The following is a 25,877-nucleotide window of genomic DNA, read 5'->3' as shown; positions in this document are numbered from 1 at the left end:
TTATTTATTTAGCACCTGATTGTGTCTGTCTGCTACCATAGCCTGCTGGGGGGGGGGGAAACTCTGTAAAATTGTAAATGATACAGTATAAACGTTTCTATGCATCACCTAAAGCACATACAGGTTTCTCAGAAAACAGGAATAACTAGAGCAACTTTAGTATAACAATTATGGATGACGTTATATTACATGTGTATAACAACATGCATTCTCTCTCTCCCATACATTCTCAGTTTCAGCGCGCCTCTTGCAGTTCCGCCTCTATACCAGCAGGTGGCGCGTCGCTCCAGGAATTCCTTCGCGTGGAACTCACCTGTCCTGCAGCGCTGGCGATGGACGGGGAGTCCCGGGTGGGGAGGTGCACACTCTCCTGGGTGACGTCAGCCTAGACATGGCGGAGAGACAGCAAATGCAAGAAGAGCGAGGGGACCGCGCAAAGTCAGTCAGAGAGACCGTCGGGATGAGCCCACAGACCGCGGGCGAGGCAGCCAGTGCGCACACAGGTAGCATGGAGGCTCATCTAGTGGCCGGTCTCTCTGTACACGTTACAGGACAGGGAGTCTCGGCCACCACACCTGTGCTCATGTGATAGAAACATGTCATGGGGTCAGGTAGCATATACCTGTGCTAGAAATGCAGCTGCTGTACTGAATGCTATAGGATAAAACCATTAGGAATATTACTGTTTAAATGGAGATGTAATTGAATGCACATACGGTTTGTGGTGATTTGTTGCTGTAATACCAGGGTATGTGTGTACTGTACACAGAGCATGTCCTCTCAGTGTGGGGGTGGGTCACCTGCTGGACTGAATAAATATCTACAGATGTCTCATTCGTGGCACTAGATGTCTCAGCTGTTCATGGCAATCTGCCAACAGATGCTCACGCTTGGTGTATGGTATCCTTATCCCCAATTCCCAGAGACGCTCCCAGACATTAAAGATGTGTCCTTATTTTGTCATCCTGACTAGTTTACAACAAGCCTAATCTTACTGTACAGTCAAATCATTTATCACTATATATGTAAGCTATGACGTTAATAGAACTACATTTAAGGGATCTATTTATATAATGTTTTCCCCCTTATATTACATGTATGTAAAAAGTGCAGTTTCTGTATAACGTTATGAATTGTTGATATATACTAATAGACTAATGTAGATTGTACAACTAATTAGTGCTGCAGACTGCTGTCCCCATTATTATCAATGGGGACTATGGTCTGACCCCTATGTACCAGACTCCGGAATGCAAAGCTTTTTGCAGTTTGTCCCCATCAGTTTACTCCATCTTCAGCTGGCATAAACCACGTTAAGTCTATGGAGGCTTACTGACAGAAGAGGGGTCTTCCATTACCTCTCCCGCAGTCTCCATCCATCAGCTGAGTGTAGCACTGGTCACATGTGCAGTGTCAGAATCCCCTGAGGAGTGGTACATAAATGTGACGGCCTCCTCTAATATGCAGAGGAAGTAACTTGCAGGCCAGGGCCGTTTCTTGGGGCAGGCACTGGGCGCCCGCCGCGGCACTAACTGTGGCTCCCTGCTTCCCCCTCCTATTTCTCCCCTAGTAACCCGCTCGGGAGGCGGAGTTTAACGGAATGACGCTGTAGCGTCGTTACGTCACGACGCAACCCCGTCACTCCGTGAAACAACGGAGTACAGAGGGGGATTCAAGTTAGGAAGAGGGAAAGGCCGGCGCGAGGAGCGACTGGTGAGGCAGGCCAAAGAGCGGTAATCGCCTCTGTAAGTATTCTCTCTCTCTCTCTGTGTGTAAAATGGGGACACCTGCCGTAATGTGTGAAATGGGGACTCTTGCCTGCCGTAGTGTGGGGATTTAATGTATCAAGGGCATTGCGGTGTGTGGCATAATATGGTGCAGGGGGCATTACTGTGTGGGGCTTAATATGGTTGAATTTTTTTCCCTGTGGTGGTCGTGATCTGTTGGAGCAGGGTCAAAAACTGGATTGTGAGGTAGTGTTTTCAGACGAGGCCACACCCATTTAGATGAGGCCACGCCCCTTGTCGGGTGCGCACGCAAGTTGTTTTTTTTTATCTAGGTGTGTGTGTGGGGGGGCACATTTTTTTATGTCATGGGGGGGCGCATTTTTAAATCTCGCACTGGGAGCCAAATTGGCTAGAAACAGCCCTGTTGCCCTGTTGCAGGCTATCTCTCCTGCTGTTCCTGCGAGTTAGGTTTGTACATAGCGGGGATAGTTTCATTGAAAACTAAAATATACATTGCGTTACAGATTGTCAAAAATCATGATTATTAATCCATAGGTCCTTTTAAGTATGAAATGCAAATGTTCACGATTGTTGTTACTCCAATATTATCTGTGCTCATGTCTGACTTGCTGAAATGTTGTTAATACAGGTGAAACTCAGAAAATTAGAATATCGTGAAAAAGTTCATTTGTTTCAGTAATTCAACTTAAAAGTTTAAACTAATATATTATATAGATTCATTACATGCAAAGTGAGATAGTTCACGCCTTTATTTGTTATAATTTTGATGATTGTGGCTTACCGCATAAGAAAACCCCAAATCTCAGAAAATTAGAATATTACATAAGATCAATAAAAAAAAGGATTTTAAATACAGAAATGTTGGCCCTCTGAAAAGTATATTCATGCATATGTACTCAGTACTTGGTTTGGGCCCCTTTTGCATGAATTACTGCCTCAATGCGGCGTGGCATGGATTCTATCAGCCTGTGGCACTGGTGAGGTGTTATGGAAGACCAGGATGCTTGAATAGCGGCCTTCAGCTCTACTGCATTGTTTGGTCTCCTGTCTCTCATCCAGGGGTGGATTGGCCATAGGGATTGCCAGGAAGATTCTTGGTAGGCTGACGTGTCTATTGAGCCTGTTTTGTGTGTTGTCATGTGTCCCCACCATCACATGACGTCAGCCCACTGCCATGGCTACAAGGAATGTTAAACCTCTTGTGCTGCCCATGACGGGCCGCTTCTATAAACTTTTAAAAGGACGCTTTTATTTCCCAATCTACCCCTAGTCTGCAGCAAAAGATACAAGGAAGCCCTACCTCAACAGTCCCCACCCCATCATTAGGGCTGATTCCATAAATTTTCCAGACTGGTTTTCCATCCCAATCCGCCACTGCTCTCATCTTTCTCTTGGCAAGGTCAGGCGAGTTTGCTGGCCGATCCAGCACAGTAATCCCACGGTCATTGAACCAGGTTTTGATACTTTTGGCAATGTGCGCAGGTGCCAAGTCCTGCTGGAAAATGAAGCCCGCATCTCCATAAAGCGTTTTTGCTGAAGGAAGCATGAAGTGCTCTAAAATGTCCTGGTAGACGGCTGTGTTGACTCTGGACTTAATAAAGCACAGTGGACCAACACCAGCAGATGACATGGCTCCCCAAATCAACACAGACTGTGGAAACTTTACACTGTACTTCAAGCATCTTGGATTGTGTGCCTCTCCATTCTTCTTCCATGCTCTGGGACCTTGGTTTCCAAATGAGATGCAAAATTTGCTCTCATCAGAAAAGAGGACTTTGTACCACTGAGCAGTTCTTTTTTACTTTAGCCCAGGTAAGACGCTTCTGATGTAATTTATTGTTCAGGAGTGGCTTGACAAGAGGGATACGACATTTGAAGACCATGTCCAGGATTCGTTTGTGTGTGATGGCTCTTGATGCACTAACTCCAGCCTCAGTCCACTCCTTGTGAAGCTCCTTCACACTTTTGTACAAACTCGCCTGACCTGAAACCCATAGAGAATCTATGGGGCATTGCCAAGAGAAAGATGACAGACATGAGATCGAACAATGCAGAAGAGCTGAAGGCCGCTATTCAAGCATCCTGGTCTTCCATAACAACTCAGCAGTGCCACAGGCTGATAGAATCCATGCCACGCCGCATTGATGCAGTAATTCCTGCAACAGGAGCCCAAACCAAGTACTGAGTACATATGCATGATTATACTTTTCAGAGGGCTGATATTTCTGTATTAAATCCTTTTTTTTTTTTTTTTTTTTTATTGAATTTATGTAATAACCTAATTTTCTAAGATTTTGGATTTGGGGTTTTCTTAAACTGTCAGCTAAATTAAAAAAATTATAACAAATAAAGGCTTGAAATATCTTACTTTGCATGTAATGAGTCTATATAATATATTAGTTTTAAGTTGAATTACTGAAATAAATGAACTTTTGCACAATATTCTAATTTTCTGAGTTTCACCTGTATCTTTGATATGTTATCGTCCCTCATTTATAGGTTAGCTGCTAATTTCTACACATTGTGACTATTGATATTAAGGGGTCAATCCTAATTCCTGCATTATTTTCACGGGTGCAAGTAAATGCAGCGCTGTGTTGCACTGAGAGTACCGCCAACTTGCGGATTTTTGTTCTATGGGTGTGGCACTAAAAGGGGCCACAAGGGTTGGGACTAATAGCCACTTAACTAACGATTTTTCCCTTCAAAACTGTTAATAACATTGTTTTTTTAATTTATTTTATTTAATAAAGTTTAAAAAGTATTTTTCTAAATATTTAAACATTATATTATGCACATCTGCAGAATGGATCTCCTCATCAAAAATGGGGGGACAGGGTGGGACGGTGCAGTCTCATGAAATCTGACCATGCCAGTTAAGTGGTTCATACACATGGTGAGATATTGACTATGCCTAATATTGACTATGTAATTTCCCTTGAACTCCCCAGGAGTCCAAAAGCACCTATTTTGACTATCTGTACTTTCGATTTTGACTAAGTGCCAATTTTGACTATACTTTGTACGTGCGATAGCGACCCCGTTGGAGTGCGCATCTGGATCGCAAGGTGGCTTATACCTTGCAATTTGCACTAACTTTCCTTGTGATTTTGACTATATAGTTAAAATTGAAAGGAGAAATCTCACCATGTGTACACACTTTTAGGGTGCCATTGCCGGCGTTTACACAAATCAAAACGCTATTTATAAGACAGGAGGGGGATGCTAACCCTACAGCCAAGCTAAGATGGCAATACACTATACCAGGGGTTCTCAAACTCTGTCCTCGGGACCCCACACAGTGCATGTTTTGCAGATAACCCAGCAGGTGCACAGGTGTATTAATTACTCACAGACACATTTTAAAAGGTCCACAGGTGGAGCTAATTATTTCACTTGTGATTCTGTGAGGAGACCTGCAAAACATGCACAGTGTGGGGTCCTGAGGACTGAGTTTGAGAACCTGTGCACTATACAATTTTCTCTAACGTCCTAGTGGATGCTGGGACTCCGTCAGGACCATGGGGAATAGCGGGCTCCGCAGGAGACAGGGCACATCTAAATAAAGCTTTTAGGATCACATGGTGCGTACTGGCTCCTCCCCCTATGACCCTCCTCCAAGCCTCAGTTAGGTACTGTGCCCGGACGAGCGTACACAATAAGGAAGGATCTTGAATCCCGGGTAAGACTCATACCAGCCACACCAATCACACCGTACAACTTGTGATCTGAACCCAGTTAACAGTATGATAACGAAAAACGAAGTAGCCTCTGAAAAGATGGCTCACAACAATAGTAATAACCCGATCTTTGTAACAATAACTATGTACAAGTATTGCAGACAATCCGCACTTGGGATGGGCGCCCAGCATCCACTACGGACTATGAGAAATAGAATTATCGGTAAGTAAATTCTTATTTTCTCTAACGTCCTAGTGGATGCTGGGACTCCGTCAGGTCCATGGGGATTATACCAAAGCTCCCAAACGGGCGGGAGAGTGCGGATGACTCTGCAGCACCGAATGAGAGAACTCCAGGTCCTCCTTAGCCAGAGTATCAAATTTGTAAAATTTTACAAACGTGTTCTCCCCTGACCACGTAGCTGCTCGGCAAAGTTGTAATGCCGAGACCCCTCGGGCAGCCGCCCAAGATGAGCCCACTTTCCTTGTGGAGTGGGCCTTTACAGATTTAGGCTGTGGCAGGCCTGCCACAGAATGTGCAAGTTGGATTGTGCTACAGATCCAACGTGCAATCGTCTGTTTAGACGCAGGAGCACCCATCTTGTTGGGTGCATACAATATAAACAACGAGTCAGATTTTCTGACTCCAGCTGTCCTTGAAATATATATTTTTAATGCTCTGACAACGTCCAGTAACTTGGAGTCCTCCAAGTCGCTAGTAGCCGCAGGCACCACAATAGGCTGGTTCAAGTGAAAAGCCGAAACCACCTTAGGGAGAAAATGAGGACGTGTCCGCAGTTCTGCCCTGTCCGAATGGAAAATCAGATATGGGCTTTTGTATGATAAAGCCGCCAACTCTGAAACTCTCCTGGCTGAAGCCAGGGCCAATAGCATGGTTACCTTCCATGTAAGGTATTTTAAATCTACCGATTTTAGAGGCTCAAACCAATGAGATTTGAGAAAATTCAAAACTACGTTCAAATCCCACGGTGCCACTGGAGGCACTATTGGGGGTTGTATATGTAGTACACCTTTGACAAAAGTTTGTACTTCAGGCACTGATGCCAATTCCTTCTGGAAGAAGATTGATAAGGCCGAAATTTGAACTTTAATGGACCCCAATTTTAGGCCCATAGACAATCCTGCTTGCAGGAAATGTAAGAATCGACCCAATTGAAATTCTTCCGTTGGAGCCTTCTTGGCCTCACACCACGCAACATATTTCCGCCAAATGCGGTGATAATGTTGTACAGTCACTTCCTTTCTAGCCTTAATCAAGGTAGGAATAACTTCCTCTGGAATGCCCTTTTCTTTTAGAATCCGGCGTTCAACCGCCATGCCGTCAAACGCAGACGCGGTAAGTCTTGGAACATACAAGGTCCCTGCTGAAGCAGATCCCTTCTTAGAGGTAGAGGCCACGGATCCTCCGTGAGCATCTCTTGAAGTTCCGGATACCAAGTTCTTCTTGGCCAGTCCGGAGCCACCAGTATTGTTCTTACTCCTCTTTTCCGTATAATTCTCAGTACCTTTGGTATGAGAGGCAGAGGAGGGAACACATACACTGACTGGTACACCCACGGTGTTACCAGAGCGTCCACAGCTATTGCCTGAGGGTCTCTTGACCTGGCGCAATATCTGTCCAATTTTTTGTTGAGGCGAGACGCCATCATGTCCACCTTTGGTTTTTCCCAACGGTTCACAATCATGTGGAAGACTTCTGGATGAAGTCCCCACTCTCCCGGGTGAAGGTCGTGTCTGCTGAGGAAGTCTGCTTCCCAGTTGTCCACTCCCGGGATGAACACTGCTGACAGTGCTATGACATGATTCTCCGCCCAGCGCAGAATCCTTGCAGCTTCTGTCATTGCTCTTCTGCTTCTCGTGCCGCCTTGTCGGTTTACGTGGGCGACTGCCGTGATGTTGTCCGACTGGATCAACACCGGCTGACCCTGAAGCAGCGATTTTGCCAGGCTTAGAGCATTGTAGATCGCTCTTAGCTCCAGTATATTTATGTGAAGGGACGTCTCCAGGTTTGACCACACGCCCTGGAAGTTTCTTCCCTGTGTGACTGCTCCCCAGCCTCGTAGGCTGGCATCCGTAGTCACCAGGACCCAGTCCTGTATGCCGAATCTGCGGCCCTCTAACAGATGGGCACTCTGCAACCACCACAGGAGAGACAACCTTGTTCTTGGTGACAGTGTTATCCGCTGATGCATGTGCAGATGCGATCCGGACCATTTGTCCAGCAGATCCCACTGAAATGTCCGTGCATGGAATCTGCCGAATGGAATCGCTTCGTAAGAAGCCACCATCTTTCCCAGGACTCTTGTGCATTGATGTACTGACACAGTTCCTGGTTTTAGGAGGTTCCTGACAAGTTCGGATAACTCCCTTGCTTTCTCCTCCGGGAGAAACACCTTTTTCTGAACCGTGTCCAGAATCATTCCCAGGAACAGCAGACGAGTTGTCGGGGTCAATTGAGATTTTGGAAGATTCAGAATCCACCCGTGTTGCTGAAGCACTACCTGGGTTAGTGCTACACCGACTTCCAGCTGTTCTCTGGACTTTGCCCTTATCAGGAGATCGTCCAAGTAAGGGATAATTAATACGCCTTTTCTTCGTAGAAGAACCATCATTTCGGTCATTACCTTGGTAAAGACCCGAGGGGCCGTGGACAAACCAAACGGCAGCGTTTGAAACTGATAATGACAGTCTTGTATCATGAACCTGAGATACCCTTGGTGTGGGGGGTAAATTGGGACATGCAGATAAGCATCTTTTATGTCCAGGGACACCATGAAGTCCCCTTCTTCCAGATTCGCTATCACTGCTCTGAGTGACTCCATCTTGAACTTGAATTTCTGTATGTACAGGTTCAAGGATTTCAGGTTTAGAATAGGTCTTACCGAACGGTCCGGCTTCGGTACCACAAATAGTGTGGAATAATACCCCTTTCCCTGTTGTAGGAGGGGTACCTTGACTATCACCTGCTGAGAATACAGCTTGTGAATGGCTTCCAAAACCGACGTCCTTTCTGAGGGAGACGTTGGTAAAGCAGACTTTAGGAACCGGCGAGGGGGAGACCTTTCGAACTCCAACATGTAACCCTGAGATATTATCTGCAGGATCCACGGGTCCACTTGTGAGCGAGCCCACTGATTGCTGAAAATCTTGAGTCGACCCCCCACCGCTCCTGAGTCCGCTTGTAAAGCCCCAGCGTCATGCTGATGGCTTTGTAGAACCCGGGGCGGGCTTCTGGTCCTGGGCAGGGGCTGCTTGCTGCCCTCTCTTACCCTTTCCTCTGCCTCGCGGCAGATAAGACTGTCCTTTTGGTCGCTTGTTTTTATAGGAGCGAAAGGACTGCGGCTGAAAAGACGGTGTCTTTTTCTGTTGGGAGGGGGTCTGAGGTAAAAAAGTGGATTTGCCGGCAGTTGCCGTGGCCACCAGGTCCGAAAGACCGACCCCAAATAATTCCTCTCCTTTATATGGCAATACTTCCATATGCCTTTTGGAATCCGCATCACCTGACCACTGTCGCGTCCATAAACTTCTTCTGGCAGATATGGACATCGCGCTTACTCTTGATGCTAGAGTACAAATATCCCTCTGAGCATCTCGCATATAAAGAAAAGCATCCTTTAATTGCTCTAGAGTCAATAAAATACTGTCCCTATCCAGGGTATCAATATTTTCAGTCAGAGAATCCAACCACACTACCCCAGCACTGCACATCCAGGCTGAGGCTATTGCCGGTCGCAGTATAACACCAGTATGTGTGTATATACTCTTCAGTGTAGTTTCCAGCCTCCTATCTGCTGGATCCTTGAGGGCGGCCGTATCAGGAGACGGCAACGCCACTTGCTTTGATAAACGTGTGAGCGCCTTATCCACCCTAGGGGGTGTTTCCCAGCGCGCCCTAACCTCTGGTGGGAAAGGGTATAATGCCAATAACTTCTTGGAAATTAGCAGTTTTCTATCTGGGTTAACCCACGCTTCGTCACACACGTCATTCAATTCCTCTGATTCTGGAAAAGCTACAGGTAGTTTTTTCACCCCCCACATAATACCCCTTTTTGAGGTACCAGCAGTATCAGAGATCTGCAAAGCCTCCTTCATTGCCGTGATCATATAACGTGTGGCCCTATTGGAAAATACGTTTGTTTCTTCACCGTCGACACTAGATTCATCTGTGTCGGTACCCGTGTCGACTGACTGAGGTAAGGGACGTTTTACAGCCCCTGACGGTGTCTGAGACGCCTGAGCCGGTACTAACTGGTTTTCCGGCCGTCTCATTTCGTCAACTGACTTTTGTAATGTGCTAACATTATCACGTAATTCCATAACTAAAGCCATCCATTCCGGTGTCGACTCCCTAGGGGGTGACATCACCATTACCGGCAATTGCTCTGCCTCCACACCAACATCGTCCTCATACATGTCGACACACACGTACCGACACACAGCAGCCACACAGGGAATGCTCTAATCGAAGACAGGACCCTCTTAGCCCTTTGGGGAGACAGAGGGAGAGTTTGCCAGCACACACCAAAAACGCTATAAATGTATATAAACAACCCTAGAAGGTGTTGTTTTTGATATAAGCGCTTTTAATATATCAATATCGCCAAATTATGCCCCCCTTCTCTTTGTTACCCTGTTTCTGTAGTGCAGTGCAGGGGAGAGTCCTGGGAGCCTTCCTCACCAGCGGAGCTGAGCAGGAAAATGGCGCTGAGTGCTGAGGAGAATAAGCTCCGCCCCTTTTTCGGCGGGCTTTTCTCCCGGGTTTTAAGAAAACTGGCCTGGGTTAAATACATACATATAGCCTTAATGGCTATATGTGATGTATTTATTTTGCCACTAAAGGTATTTAATATTGCTGCCCAGGGCGCCCCCAGCAGCGCCCTGCACCCTCCGTGACTGAATCAGTGAGACGTGTAGCAACAATGGCGCACAGCTGCAGTGCTGTGCGCTACCTTCATGAAGACTGAGGAGTCTTCTGCCGCCTGCTTTCCGGACCTCCGTCTTCAGCGTCTGTAAGGGGGATCGGCGGCGCGGCTCCGGGACGAACCCCAGGAGGACCTGTGTTCTGACTCCCTCTGGAGCTAAGTGTCCAGTAGCCTAAGACTCCAATCCATCCTGCACGCAGGTGAGTTGGAAATCTCTCCCCTAAGTCCCTCGATGCAGTGATCCTGTTGCCAGCAGGATTCACTGAGATTTAAACCTAAAAAAAAACTTTTTCTAAGCAGCTCTTTAGGAGAGCCACCTAGATTGCACCCTTCTCGGACGGGCACAAAAACCTAACTGAGGCTTGGAGGAGGGTCATAGGGGGAGGAGCCAGTACGCACCATGTGATCCTAAAAGCTTTATTTAGATGTGCCCTGTCTCCTGCGGAGCCCGCTATTCCCCATGGTCCTGACGGAGTCCCAGCATCCACTACGGACTATGAGAAATAGAATTATCGGTAAGTAAATTCTTATTATCTGGCAGATAATCTGCCAGATCTGGCTGGTTGAAATGAAAATCTGGTCATAAATTAAAGCAAATGACAATAGCCCATTGCCTCCCAAACACTGGAAAACCTGTCGTTCAGACAAATTGGTTAAATGTCATATTCGGCGTCGTATGAACGACGATTTTTGACATTTTCTCAGTGTTTGGGAGCAAATGGTCGATTGTCATTTGCTCTTATCCATTACCAGATTTTCATTCCAACCAGCCAGATTTGGCAGATGATCTGTCAGATAATTGTATAGAGTATGTCCATCTTAAGTGGCAATGGTAAGTGCATGTCCACTTCACTCTGACATTCAATTGCACAAAGTTCCTCCTGAGAAGTGCTGCTTGCCAATCTTTACACATAAGCACAAGGAAAGTAAACAGATTAAGCTGTACACAGTGACCAAATCATAACGTCTTTCAAGTCCCTGTCTTAAGCCAGACAATAGTGTACAGTAATAGTAAATCAAACTTGGAAACATTTTCTTCAGTGTGTGCTGTTTGACTAAGAAGTATTTTATGTTGTTTGTGTGGTGACTGGCAATCAGTATTATAATATTATGCTTTGTGAAGCTTAATGGGAGGTAAACCAGGGTTACCTGAGAAATTTGGATACATTGGATGTTTATTTGTATTTCTGTGGTGGAAGAGCTCAGGGTTGTTGAGATTTCACAGTGGGCTAGCAGTGGGTCGGAGTAGACTAGAAAAGGTTACAGTGGTGACAGTGCTCGTAGGTAATTTTGACATTGAGGGGAAAGCTTGTATTTGGGACATTGAGCAGGAAGGGAAGATTCAGAGCTGCCACCAAAATCATGAGCCGACAGGAGAGTAGGCAAGTATTTCCAGAATCTTCTCTGCCAGTTGTGAGACTGCGCCACTAAATTATGAACGTCACATTTTGACAAAATGTATTATTAATATCTGTTGTGGAATGTGCAAGATAATTAATAGCTTTTTAGTCTGTGACAAAATGGGTATCCGGTCTCTATGTCGACATTGTCTAGGTCGACCAATGTTGGACGACAGTAACTAGGTTGACAGGGTCTCTAGGTCAATAGGACAAAAGGTCGTCATGAGTTCAAATTTTTCTTTTTTTGAACTTTTTCTTACTTAACGATCCACGCGGACTACGATTGGGAACGTTAACCTGTGCTGAGCGCAGTGGCAGCGGAGCGAGGCACCTTGCCCGAAGCATGGTGAGCGGATGCGGTGCACTAATTGGGGTTCCGGTCACTGTACGGAGAAAACAACACCAAAAAAATATAAAAAATGCATGTCGACCTTTTGACCTGTCGACCTACACCTCTGTCAACCTAGAAACCCTGTCGACCTAGTTACTGTCGACCCTCCATACCACACTCGACAAAATGTTCAACCCCTGTGCTGTGTAATGAGATGTAAATTATGTGTATGACTTTCTGTTCAGATGTATTCATTACCGGCTGACACATCTGAACAAATCCACAGGTGGAGCTGATGACATCACTTGTGAATGATACTGAGAGCCGTAAAACATGCACGGCAGATGGGCTATCTGAAATATGGGTCTGGGACTCAAGGTCGACACCTGAAATAGGTCGACATGGACAAAAAGTCAACATGAACAAGGTCGACATGAGTTTTTAATTTTTTTGGGTGTTGTTTTCTCTGTAAAGTGATGGGGAACCCCAATTAGTGCACCGTGTCCCCTCGCATGGCTCGCTTCGCCCATCATGCTTCGGGCAAGGTGCCTCGCCCCGCTACCGTGGTGCTCGGCACAGGTTACTGTTCCCAATTGTAGTCCACATGGATTGTAAAGTATGAAAAAGTAAAAAAAAAAAAAAGTGAGACTCATGTCGACCTTTTCCCGGTGTTGACTTAAGGTGTGTCGACCTTATTGGTTTCCGGATACCTGAAAAATATATTGTCCACATCTGCTTTTGTGTGGACACACAAGCAAATGGCCGATCCATATGCTGGCCACAAGAATCAGCAACATTATAGGCCCTACACACTGGCCGATTTTCTGAAAGATATGAACGATCTCGTTCATAAATGAACGAGAACTCGTTCATATCTTTCAGTGTGGAAACTCCAGCGATGAACGATGCGTGGCCCCGCGCTCGTTCATCACTGGTCTGCCGTCGGCTGTGCATGCAGGCCAATATGGACGATCTCGTCCATATTTGCCTGCACTTCAATGCAGCCGCGTGACGGGGGGAGTGAAGAAACTTCACTCCCCCCGTCACTGCCCCCCCCGCCGCCGGATCGCTCGTCGGCCGTTTCGGCCGTCGGGCACCTCGGCGGCGCATCGTCAAATGAGTAGGGCCCCTTAGTGTGAGTACCTTGTGGGCTTATTTAAATGCCCGCTCTGTGTCTGTCCACACATTTTGTGCAGCCAATTGCTAACTGTATATATGCTTATTGAAATCTGTTGCACAGTCACTGGGTCTGTTGGTCGGTGACTTTGTAGGCTAAGTGTGTTCCCCGCATTTGGGATCAATCAGGACAGGATTTGGGATACACTGCTGTACATTACCTATGAACATTGCCAGTCTTGTTTGCGAATCTCTGTGGTTTTCTCTATTCTCGGCTAAGGTGAGCTTTTTATGTAAATTGAATTGCTCAGTAGAAATACAGCTGTAGCTGAAATTAATGTGTAGGTTTTCAACTGCTTAAACATTGTCAAAAAGATGAGTATTAGTTTCTGTAAGCATCATTGGATGTAATAGGAGATTGCAGGATACAGGTGTGGCTCCAGCCCAGTGTTTTCTGTCCTCTGTGTCTGAAGGGGAGTGCTAAACTGTCTTGGCATCTTCCAAAGACAGGGTGGATCTGGGTGTGGCACACAGACCTGTCGACTTAACACTAAACCCTCCTAATTCTTAACCTTGTACAATCTAAACAAGTTAAACATGCATTTGTTTTCTGCCCGCTTGGCTGTCTAATGGCAGGCGCACTGAGTACACACGTCCAGAACCACCTCCTGCAGTATATTGTATTAAGACATGTCATAATACTCGGTTTACAGTTCCAAGAATTGTCTAATATTGTGGCAAATACATCTAAGCTGGTATCAGTATCGTTTTTAGACTCGGGCAAAATGTGTTTTTACTTCTTTTGAATGCTAGAATAGGTGTTTCTACTCGAAACAAATGATTCAGATGTTGCTCAGCACTTGCTGCCATTTTTATGAGAAAAGTACATTCACGTAGTTGAGACATACAATCACTCTGCAAGCTGTTTTCAGATAGGGCTGTAACTAGGAGTTGGCCAGGATGGAACTTGCCAGGTGGGCTGGTCAAGGGGAGACACCACGTCATACCTTTCCAGGAGGGACAAACTGCTCTGCTTCTGGACTTTTCTCTTAATGAATAATTGCTGGCACCTGTGTTGAACAGGTTAATGGACAAGAAAGGTGTTTCACCACAGGTGAGGGCAATCATAAATTAAGAGGGAAGCCCAGGAGCAGAGCATTCTGTCCCTCCTGGAGAGGGTCATGTTGGGAGGTATGCCACGTGGATCAGCCTGTGAACGCCTAGGAGGTCCCATCTGCTACCCAGATGACCCATTCTAAACCTTTTTCTCTAACGTCCTAAGTGGATGCTGGGGACTCCGTCAGGACCATGGGGTTTAGCGGCTCCGCAGGAGACAGGGCACAATAATAAAAGCTTTAGGATCAGGTGGTGTGCACTGGCTCCTCCCCCTATGACCCTCCTCCAAGCCTCAGTTAGATTTTTGTGCCCGGCCGAGAAGGGTGCAATCTAGGTGGCTCTCCTGAGCTGCTTAGAATAAAAGTTTAGTTTAGGTTTTTTATTTTCAGTGAGTCCTGCTGGCAACAGGCTCACTGCTACGAGGGACTTAGGGGAGAGAAGTAAACTCACCTGCGTGCAGGATGGATTTGCTTCTTAGGCTACTGGACACCATTGGCTCCAGAAGGAGTCGGAACACAGGTCTCACCCTGGGGTTCGTCCCGGAGCCGTGCCGCCGAACCCCCTTGCAGATGCCGAAGTTGAAGAGGTCCAGAGGTCCAGAAACAGGCGGCAGAAGACTTTCAGTCTTCATAAGGTAGCGCACAGCACTGCAGCTGTGCGCCATTGTTGTCAGCACACTTCATACCAGCGGTCACTGAGGGTGCAGGGCGCTGGGGGGGGGCGCCCTGGGCAGCAATGTATTATACCTTTTTTATGGCTAAAATACATCACATATAGCCCTTGAGGCTATATGGATGTATTTAACCCCTGCCAGATCTCACAAACTCCGGGAGAAGAGCCCGCCGTTTTAGGGGGCGGGGCCTATTCTCCTCAGCACACGGCGCCATTTTCCTGCTCAGCTCTGCTGTGAGGAAGGCTCCCAGGCTCTCCCCTGCACTGCACTACAGAAACAGGGTTAAAACAGAGAGGGGGGGCACTTATTTGGCGATATGATTACATATGTGAAAATGCTATAAGGGAAAACACTTGTATAAGGGGTTGTCCCTGTATAATTATAGCGTTTTTGGTGTGTGCTGGCAAACTCTCCCTCTGTCTCCCCAAAGGGCTAGTGGGGTCCTGTCCTCTATCAGAGCATTCCCTGTGTGTGTGCTGTGTGTCGGTACGTGTGTGTCGACATGTAGGAGGACGATGTTGGTGAGGAGGCGGAGCAAATTGCCTGTATTGGTGATGTCACTCTCTAGGGAGTCGACACCGGAATGGATGGCTTATTTAGGAATTACGTGATAATGTCAACACGATGCAAGGTCGGTTGACGACATGAGACGGCCGGCAAACAAATTAGTACCTGTCCAGGCGTCTCAGACACCGTCAGGGGCTTGTAAAAACGCCCATTTACCTCAGTTGGTCGACACAGACACAGACACGGACACTGACTTCAGTGTCGACGGTGAAGAAACAAACGTATTTTCCTTTAGGGCCACACGTTACATGTTAAGGGCAATGAAGGAGGTGTTACATATTTCTGATACTACAAGTACCACAAATAAGGGTATTATGTAGGGTGGGAAAAATCTACTTGTAGTTTTTCCTGAATCAGATAAATTAAAGTGTGTGATGATACGTGGGTTTCCTCCGATAGAAAATTATTGGAGGTATACCCTTTCCCGCCAGAAGTGAGGGCGAGTTGGGAAACACACCTTAGGGTGGATAAGGCGCTCACACGCTTATAAAAACAAGTGGCGTTACCGTCTCCAGATACGGCCGCCCTCAAGGAGCCAGCTGATAGGAAGCTGAAAAATATCCTAAAAAGTATATACACACATACTGGTGTTATACTACGACCAGCAATCGCCTCAGCCTGGATGTGCAGCGCTGGGGGGGCTTGGTCGGATTTCCTGACTGAAAATATTGATACCCTTGACAGGAACAATATTTTATTGACTATAGAGCATTTTTAAGGATGCATTTCTATATATGCGAGATGCGCAGAGGGATATTTGCATTCTGGCATCAAGAGTAGATGTGATGTCCATATCTGCTAGACGATGTTTATAGACACGACAGTGGTCAGGTGATGCAGATTCCAGACGGCACATGGAAGTATTGCCGTATAAAGGGGCGGTCCATCGGACCTGGTGGCCATGGCAACAGCTGGAAAATCCACTTTTGTTACCCCAAGTCACATCTCAGCAGAAAAGGACACAGTCTTTTCAGTCTCAGTCCTTTCGTACCCATAAAGGCAGGCGGGCAAAAGGCCAGTCATATCTGCCCAGGGTTAGAGGAAAGGGAAGAAGACTGCAGCAGGCAGCCCATTCCCAGGAACAGAAGTCCTCCACAGCTTCTGCCAAGTCCGCAGCATGACGCTGGGGCCATACAAGCGGACTCAGGTGCGGTGGGGGGTCATCTCAAGAGTTTCAGCACGCAGTGGGCTCACTCGCAAGTGGACTCCTGGATCCTACACGTAGTATCCCAGGTGTACATTGGAAATTCGAGACGTCTTCCCCTCACAAGTTCCTGAAGTCTGCTTTACCAACGTCTCCCTCCGACAGGGAGGCAGTATTGGAAAAAAATTCACAGGCTGTATTCCCAGCAGGTGATAATCAAAGTACCCCTCCTACAACAAGGGAAGGGGTATTATTCCACACTATATTGTGGTACTGAAGCCAAACGGCTCGGTGAGATCTAAAAGATTTGAACAATTACATACAAGGGTTCAAATCAAGATGGAGTCACTCAGAGCAGGGATAGCGAACCAGGACGATATGGTGTCACTGGATATCAGGGACGCTTACCTACATGTCCAAATTTTGCCCTTCTCACCAAGGGTATCTCAGGTTCGTGGTACAGAACTGTCACTATCAGTTCAGACGCTGCCGTTTGGATTGTCCACGGCACCCCGGGTCTTTACCATGGTAATGGCCGAAATGATGATTCTTCCTAAAAAGAAATATGGACGCTTTCCTGATAAGGGCAAGGTCCAGAGAACAGTTGGCAGTCGGAGTAGCACTATCTCAAGTAGTTCTACGACAGCACGAGTGGATTCTAAATATTCCAAAATCGCAGCTTTTTCCGACGACACGTCTAATGTTCCTAGGAATGATTCTGGACACAGTCCAGAAAAGGATGTTTTCTCCCGGAGAAGAAGGCCAGGGAGTTATCCGAGCTAGTCAGGAACCTCCTAAAACCAGGAAAAGTATCAGTGCATCATTGCACAAGGGTCCTGTGAAAAATGGTGGTTTCTTACAAAGCGATCCCATTCGGTAGATTTCACGCAAGAACCTTTAAGTGGAATCTGCTGGGAAAATGGTCCGGATCGCATCTTCAGATGCATCAGCGGATAACCCTGTCTCCAAGGACAAGGGTGTTTTCTTCTGCGGTGGCTGCAGAGTGCTCATCTATGGAAGGGCCGCAGATTCGACATTCAGGACTGGGTCCTGGTGACCACGGATGCCAGCCTGAGTGGCTGGGGAGCAGTCACACAAGGAAAAAATTTCCAGGGAGTGTGATCAAGTCTGGAGACTTCTCTCCACATAAATATACTGGAGCTAAGGGCAATTTACAAGGCTCTAAGCTTAGCAAGACCTCTGCTTCAAGGTCAGCCGGTATTGATCCAGTGGGACAACATCACGGCAGTCGCCCACGTAAACAGACAGGGCGGCACATGAAGCAGGAGGGAAATGGCAGAAACTGCAAGGATTCTTCGCTGGGCGAAAAATCATGTGATAACACTCTCAGCAGTGTTAATTCCGGGAGTGGAAAACTGGGAAGCAGACTTCCTCAGCAGGCATAACCTCCACCCGGGAGAGTGGGGACTTCAGCGGGAAGTCTTCCACATGATTGTAAACCGTTGGGAAAAACCAAAGGTGGACATGATGGCGTCCCGCCTGAACAAAAAACTAGACAGATATTGCGCCAGGTCAAGGGACCCTCAGGCAATAGCGGTGGACGCTCTGGTAACACTGTGGGTGTACCAGTCAGGGTATGTGTTCCCTCCTATGCATCTCATACCAAAAGTACTGAGAATCATAAGAAGGAGATGAGTAAGAACGATACTCGTGGTTCCGGATGGGTCAAGAAGGACTTGGTACCCGGAACTTCAAGAGATGCTCACGGAAGAACCGTGGCCTCTACCTTTAAGAGAGGACCTGCTCCAGCAGGGGCCTTGTCTGTTCCAAGACTTACCGCGGCTGCGTTTGACGGCATGGCAGTTGAACGCCGGATCCTGAAAGGGCATTCCAGATGAAGTCATCCCTACCCTGGTCGAAGCCAGGAAGGATGTAACCGCAAAACATTTTCACCGCATTTGGCGAAAATATGTTGCATGGTGTGAGGCCAAGAAGGTCCCTACAGAGGAATTCCAACTGGGTCGTTTCCTACATTTCCTGAAAACAGGACTGTCTATGGGCCTAAAATTAGGGTCCATTAAGGTTCAAATTTCGACCCTGTCGAATTTCTTCCAGAAAGAACTGGCTTCAGTGCCTGAAGTTCAGACGTTTGTAAAAGGGGTACTGCATATACAGCCTCCTTTTGTGCCCCCAGTGGCACCTTGGGATCTCAATGTTGTTTTGAGTTTCCTAAAGTCACATTGGTTTGATCCACTCACCACTGTGGAATTAAAATATTTCACAGGGAAGGTGAAGATTCTATTAGCCCTGGCTTCAGCCAGGCGTGTGTCAGAATGGGCGGCTTTATCATATAAAAGCCCTTACTTAATTTTTCATTCTGACAGGGCAGAATTGAGGACTCGTCCTCAATTTCTCCTTAAGGTGTTTTCTGTTTTTCACATGAACCAACCTATTGTGGTACCTGCGGCTACTAGGGACTTGGAGGACTCCAAGTTGTCACGAACCTCGGGCAGCGGCGACCGCGCTTGTCCCTGCGGGTGGCCTGGTCTGCCCGGCGCCTCTCTTCCCCTGACGGTCTCCGGCTTCAGCGGCGGGTCGGCGCTGCTCTCCGGCGGCTTCCCGGAAGCAAGGACGCCGCCATCACAAGCGAGGGCAAGGAGGCGGAGCAGGTCTGACGTCACCTGCCTGCTCCGCCAATCAGGCTAGGGCGGGGAATTTAAAATCAGATACCAGGCAGAGATCCGGTGCCTGAGTATCTTCGTTTCTCCTGCGGAAGCTGTGATTCCAGAGCTCCCTCGTCCCTCCAAGCATCCTGTGCTTCCAAGCATCCTGTGCTTCCAAGCATCCTGTGCCTCCAAGCATCCTGTGCCTCCAAGCATCCTGTGCCTCCAAGCACCTCCGTGCCTCCAAGCACCTCCGTGCCTCCAAGCACCTCCGTGCCTCCAAGCACCTCCGTGCCTCCAATTATCTCTGTGCCTCCAATTATCTCCGTGCCTCCAAGCACCTCGTGCCTCCAAGCACCTCGTGCCTCCAAGCACCTCCGTGCCTCCAATTATCTCCGTGCCTGCAATTATCTCCGTGCCTCCAATTATCTCCGTGCCTACAAGCACCTCGTGCCTCCAAGCACCTCGTGCCTCCAAGCACCTCGTGCCTCCAAGCACATCGTGCCTCCAAGCACCTCGTGCCTCCAAGCACCTCGTGCCTCCAAGCACCTCGTGCCTCCAAGCACCTCTGTGCCTCCAAGCACCTCCGTGCCTCCAATTATCTCCGTGCCTCCAATTATCTCCGTGCCTCCAATTATCTCCGTGCCAACAAGCACCTCGTGCCTCCAAGCACCTCGTGCCTCCAAGCACCTCGTGCCTCCAAGCACCTCCGTGCCTCCAATTATCTCCGTGCCTCCAATTATCTCCGTGCCTCCAATCACCTCGTGCCTCCAAGCACCTCTGTGCCTCCAAGCACCTCTGTGCCTCCAAGCACCTCCGTGCCTCCAAGTGCCTCCAAGCACCTCCGTGCCTCCAAGGGCCTCCCAGCACTCCCTGTACTCCCAGCACCACAGTGTCTCCAATATCTCAGTACCCCAGCCTTCAGTATTTCTACAAGTCTTGTCTTACAGGAGACCTTCAAGAATTCCTCTGGGCCTCCCGCCTGCCGTCTTAGTCCTGCATGAGGAAGACCTACATCCGGCCTTCTTTACTACGACCCAGTGGCGGTTCCTCTTCCCGGTCATCGGAAGAAGCCCCGAGTCCACAACACTCCCAAACCAGGTCAGTGACAGTATACTCAGGCCACATGGACTCGGGGAATCGGAACACGGACTCGAGTGCCATCCAGAACCTGGCTTCTCGAGTGCAGAGTCAGGAAGCAGCGCAAGGCCAGGTGATGCAGTACCTCCAGCAGTTGTCCGGGCGTCTGGATCAGATTCAGGCGTCTCTGGCCTCAGTAATTCCGGCACCTGTTCCAGTAGTCGCACCAGTTGCCGTTGCCAGCAATGTTCAACCATCGGCCGGTGTCACTCCACGCCTTCAGTTGCCTACTCCGTCCCGCTATAATGGGAATCCCAAAAATTGTCGTGGTTTCTTGAACCAATGCGAGGTACATTTCGAGCTACTTGCACACAACTTTCCTACAGACCGGTCCAAGGTAGCATATATTATTTCTCTGTTGGAAGGTTCTGCTTTGGATTGGGTGTCTCCATTATGGGAACGATCTGATCCCATGGTTTCCAACTACACCAACTTCATCTCGTCCTTTCGAAGGATTTTCGACGAGCCCGGCAGAATGACCACTGCTTCTGCCGATTTGCTCCGTGTTCGGCAGGGCGCCCGTTCCGTGGGCCAGTACGTGGTTCATTTCCAGACCATTGCTTCCGAACTACGCTGGAATAATGACGCCCTGAGAGCTGCCTTCTGGAACGGTCTTTCCGACCGGCTGAAAGATGAGCTGGTTACTAGAGATCTGCCGGATCCATTAGAATATTTGATTTCCCTTTGCGTCAAGGTGGATCTTCGGATGCAGGAGCGTGGAAGAGAACGTAGCCGTTCGGATCGTTCCAGGTTCCGGAATCCTACTCCTAGGCCGGTGGCCTCACCTAGCTCAGATGAGCCCATGCAGATTAATCGCTCCCGACTGTCTCCGGAAGAACGACAGCGTCGTCGTGAGGGTAAACTCTGCCTTTACTGTGGAGCCGCAGATCATTTTCTTAAATCTTGTAAAGCCCGTCCGGGAAACGGGCAGGCCTAGCTTGTTCCGGAGGAGTCAAGCTGGGAGTTACGACAAAAGCTTCTCCAACTTCGGACTGCTTGCTTCCAGTAACTCTAGTCTCCAATTCAGTCTCCAGGTCTTGTGAAGCCCTATTGGATTCCGGAGCTGCAGGGAACTTCGTTTCTTCCTTCTGTGCCCAAAGTTTGGGTTTAAAGTTACGGCCTATCGAGCGGCCAATTTCACTGACGGCTATCAACGGGACTAGAATTTCCAAAGGTCTTATAATGTGGCGCACGGGGCCAGTTAAGCTGCAGGTCGGGGTCCTACATCAGGAAGATTTGGAACTCTTGGTAATCCCAGAAATGCCCCATGATCTGGTTCTTGGAATGCCTTGGCTGAAAAGTCATAATCCCCACATCGACTGGAAGTCGTCACAAATTCTGTCCTGGAGTCCCTTTTGTCACACTAATTGTCTTACTCCTGTTTGTCCGCTCCGTGTTACCTCCAAAACGGATGAAGAGCACATTCCGGAGGCATATCAAGGGTACAAGGACGTATTTTCGGAACAAGCTGCTGACCTGTTACCACCGCACAGGCCTTGGGACTGCCCTATTGACCTTGTCCCAGGGAAGATGCCACCTCGTGGTCGCACATATCCTCTGTCTCTTCCCGAGACTCAAGCCATGTCGGAGTATATTAAGTCCAATATGCTCAAGGGATTCATTCGCCCCTCTTCCTCCCCTGCTGGTGCAGGCTTCTTTTTCGTGAAGAAAAAGGACGGGGGGTTGAGACCATGCATCGACTACCGCGGCCTAAACGACATTACTATTAAGAATAAATACCCCTTGCCACTAATCACAGAGTTATTTGATAGGGTTCGTGGTGCCCGCATTTTTTCAAAACTCGACTTGAGAGGAGCTTATAATCTTATACGCATCCGAGAGGGGGATGAATGGAAGACTGCCTTTAATACCCGAGATGGGCATTACGAATACTTGGTGATGCCGTTTGGTCTTAGTAATGCTCCCGCGGTTTTCCAGGGATTCGTCAACGAAATCTTTCGTGATATGCTGTATCAGAGCGTTGTGGTATATCTGGACGACATACTGATTTTTTCCAAGAATCTTGTCGAACACAGGACTCAAGTCAAAGAGGTGCTACACCGTTTACGAGAGAATCATCTCTACGCCAAGCTTTCCAAATGTACCTTTGAAGTAACATCTATTCCGTTCCTCGGTTATGTCATCTCGGGGACGGAGCTTCGCATGGATCCGGAAAAGTTGTCGGCCATTCGTGACTGGACTCAGCCTCTTTCCCTGAAAGCAATACAAAGGTTCCTGGGCTTTGCGAACTACTACAGGAAATTCATTAAGGGTTTCTCCACCATTGTTGCGCCCATTACTGCCCTGACGAGGAAGGGTTCTAATCCTAGTTTGTGGCCTCCGGAAGCCATTGTAGCTTTTTCTCGCTTAAAGTTAGCTTTCATGACGGCTCCAGTTCTCCAACAACCAAATTTCGAGGAACCCTTCTTCTTAGAAGTTGATGCATCTTCAGTCGGGGTTGGGGCTGTTCTCTCCCAGTATTCCTCTGATAAGAAATTACATCCGTGTGGCTTCCATTCTCGTAAATTCTCTCCAGCCGAACGAAATTACACTATTGGAGACCAGGAACTCTTGGCAATCAAATCTGCCTTGGAAGAATGGAGATATCTTCTAGAAGGGGCTAAACATGTGTTTACCATCTACACGGATCACAAGAATTTGCTGTACATCAAATCCGCACAATGCTTAAATCCTCGCCAGGCGAGATGGGCACTTTTCTTTTCCCGATTCTCGTTCATTATCAAGTACCGGGCCGGGACTCTCAATATTAAAGCAGATGCGCTTTCCCGTTCACAAGTTCCCACAGACGAGGATGAACCTCCGGAGCGGGGTTTAATTCTGAATCCAGTTTCTGTCTCTGCTGCTTTAACTACTCCAGCTCCTCCTCCTGGAAGAATGTCCGTGCCAGCTAGATTCCGCCCAGGAATACTACTGTGGGTCCATAACTCCAAGTTTTCCGGTCATCCCGGCGCTCAGAAGATGTACAAGTTTCTGCAAAGGTCTTACTGGTGGAACACCATGAGGAAGGATGTACAAGATTGCGTTAATTCGTGTCCCCAATGTACACAACATAAATCTCCTCGTCTGCCTCCTGCAGGGTTACTTCGTCCTCTGCCTATCCCTGTGAGACCCTGGACTCACATTTCCATGGACTTCATCACTGACTTGCCCTGTTCCAAGGGTTGCAACACCGTTTGGGTTATTGTTGACCGTTTTTCGAAGATGGCACACTTTGTGCCCTTGACTGGTCTCCCGACAGCACCGAAACTGGCTCTATTGTTTATCCGAGAACATTTTCGTTTGCATGGGTTGCCACAAGAGATTGTTTCTGACCGTGGAGTACAGTTCACCGCCAGGTTTTGGAAAGCCCTTTGTTCAACTCTACACATTAAACTTAAGTTTTCGTCTGCTTATCATCCCCAAACAAATGGGCAAACGGAACGAGTCAATCAAGATCTAGAGACTTTTCTTCGTTTGTATCTCTCTCCTTCACAGGACAACTGGGTGGAGTTGTTGCCTTGGGCGGAGTTTGCCCATAACCATTTGTTTCATTCTTCCACTGGGGAATCACCATTTTTCGTCAACTACGGGTTCCATCCCCGTGTTCCGGAATTTCCAAGCCTTCCGATAATAGAGGTTCCTGCTGTAGCGTCCACTCTACGACACTTTGGACAAATTTGGAGAAAGGTTCATGCTAATCTTAAGCAGGTTTCTGTTCGGTACAAGTTCTTCGCAGATAAGAAACGGCAAGCCGCACCTCAATATAAAGTTGGGGACAGGGTATGGCTGTCCACACGGAATCTCCGGTTGAAGGTGCCCACCATGAAATTCGCTCCAAGGTTCATCGGTCCTTACCCTGTGCTACAAGTCTTAAATCCTGTGGTCTGTAAACTGGGTTTGCCTGCCCATCTTCGAATACCTAACGCCTTTCATGTTTCTCTACTCCCTCCCCCTTATTCTGAATCGGTTCCACTCAGCACTCCCTAGGCCAACGTCCGTAGTGGCAGAAGCTGGAGCGGAGTTTGAAATCAAAGCTATTCTTGACTCTCGTTATCTTCATAAAAAATTACAGTACTTGGTGGACTGGAAGGGTTATGGTCCTGAGGAGAGAAGTTGGATTGGGGCTACTGAAGTAACGGCTCCTCGTCTGATTCGGATCTTCCACTCCAGACATCCGACTAAGCCCGGGAAGTGTCCAGGGGCCACTCCTGGAGGAGGGGGTACTGTCACGAACCTCGAGCAGCGGCGACCGCGCTTGTCCCTGCGGGTGGCCTGGTCTGCCCGGCGCCTCTCTTCCCCTGACGGTCTCCGGCTTCAGCGGCGGGTCGGCGCTGCTCTCCGGCGGCTTCCCGGAAGCAAGGACGCCGCCATCACAAGCGAGGGCAAGGAGGCGGAGCAGGTCTGACGTCACCTGCCTGCTCCGCCAATCAGGCTAGGGCGGGGAATTTAAAATCAGATACCAGGCAGAGATCCGGTGCCTGAGTATCTTCGTTTCTCCTGCGGAAGCTGTGATTCCAGAGCTCCCTCGTCCCTCCAAGCATCCTGTGCTTCCAAGCATCCTGTGCTTCCAAGCATCCTGTGCTTCCAAGCATCCTGTGCTTCCAAGCATCCTGTGCCTCCAAGCATCCTGTGCCTCCAAGCACCTCCGTGCCTCCAAGCAACTCCGTGCCTCCAAGCACCTCCGTGCCTCCAAGCACCTCCGTGCCTCCAGGCACCTCCGTGCCTCCAGGCACCTCCGTGCCTCCAGGCACCTCCGTGCCTCCAGGCACCTCCGTGCCTCCAGGCACCTCCGTGCCTCCAAGCACCTCATCCCTCCAAGCACCTCATCCCTCCAAGCACCTCATCCCTCCAAGCACCTCATCCCTCCAAGCACCTCATCCCTCCAAGCACCTCATCCCTCCAAGCACCTCATCCCTCCAAACACCTCGGTGTCTCCAAACACCTCGGTGTCTCCAAACACCTCGGTGCCTCCAAGCACCTCCGTGCCTCCAAGGGCCTCCCAGCACTCCCTGTACTCCCAGCACCACAGTGTCTCCAATATCTCAGTACCCCAGCCTTCAGTATTTCTACAAGTCTTGTCTTACAGGAGACCTTCAAGAATTCCTCTGGGCCTCCCGCCTGCCGTCTTAGTCCTGCATGAGGAAGACCTACATCCGGCCTTCTCTACTACAACTCAGTGGCGGTTCCTCTTCCCGGTCATCGGAAGAAGCCCCGAGTCCACAACACTCCCAAACCAGGTCAGTGACACAAGTTACTTGACGTTGTCAGGGCCCTGAAAATATATGTTTCCAGGACGACTGGAGTCAGAAAATCTGACTCGCTGTTTAGCCTGTATGCACCCAACAAGATGGGTGTTCCTGCTTCTAAGCAGACGATTGCTCGCTGGATTTGTAGT

At 48.4% G+C, this 25,877-nt stretch overlaps 1 protein-coding gene across 2 annotated transcripts in view; it reads left to right on the top strand.

Moving 5' to 3' along the window:
* The first annotated feature begins 252 nt into the window (after positions 1-252).
* The window catches only part of MAP7 (microtubule associated protein 7), a 401,030-nt gene continuing 375,405 nt past the window's right edge, over positions 253-25,877 (top strand). The window contains exon 1 of one of the 2 annotated variants that reach the window (XM_063917404.1): positions 253-503. In XM_063917404.1, the coding sequence (XP_063773474.1) occupies positions 392-503 (112 nt within the window). In that variant the 5' untranslated portion in view covers positions 253-391. The remainder of the gene's footprint in view (positions 504-25,877) is intronic. The other variant, XM_063917401.1, reaches the window with a different exon arrangement.

This window comes from Pseudophryne corroboree, chromosome 4, assembly GCF_028390025.1.
Source record: "Pseudophryne corroboree isolate aPseCor3 chromosome 4, aPseCor3.hap2, whole genome shotgun sequence".
NCBI classification, from domain to species: Eukaryota; Metazoa; Chordata; class Amphibia; order Anura; family Myobatrachidae; genus Pseudophryne; species Pseudophryne corroboree.
This window is presented reverse-complemented; position numbering and strand designations above follow the sequence as displayed.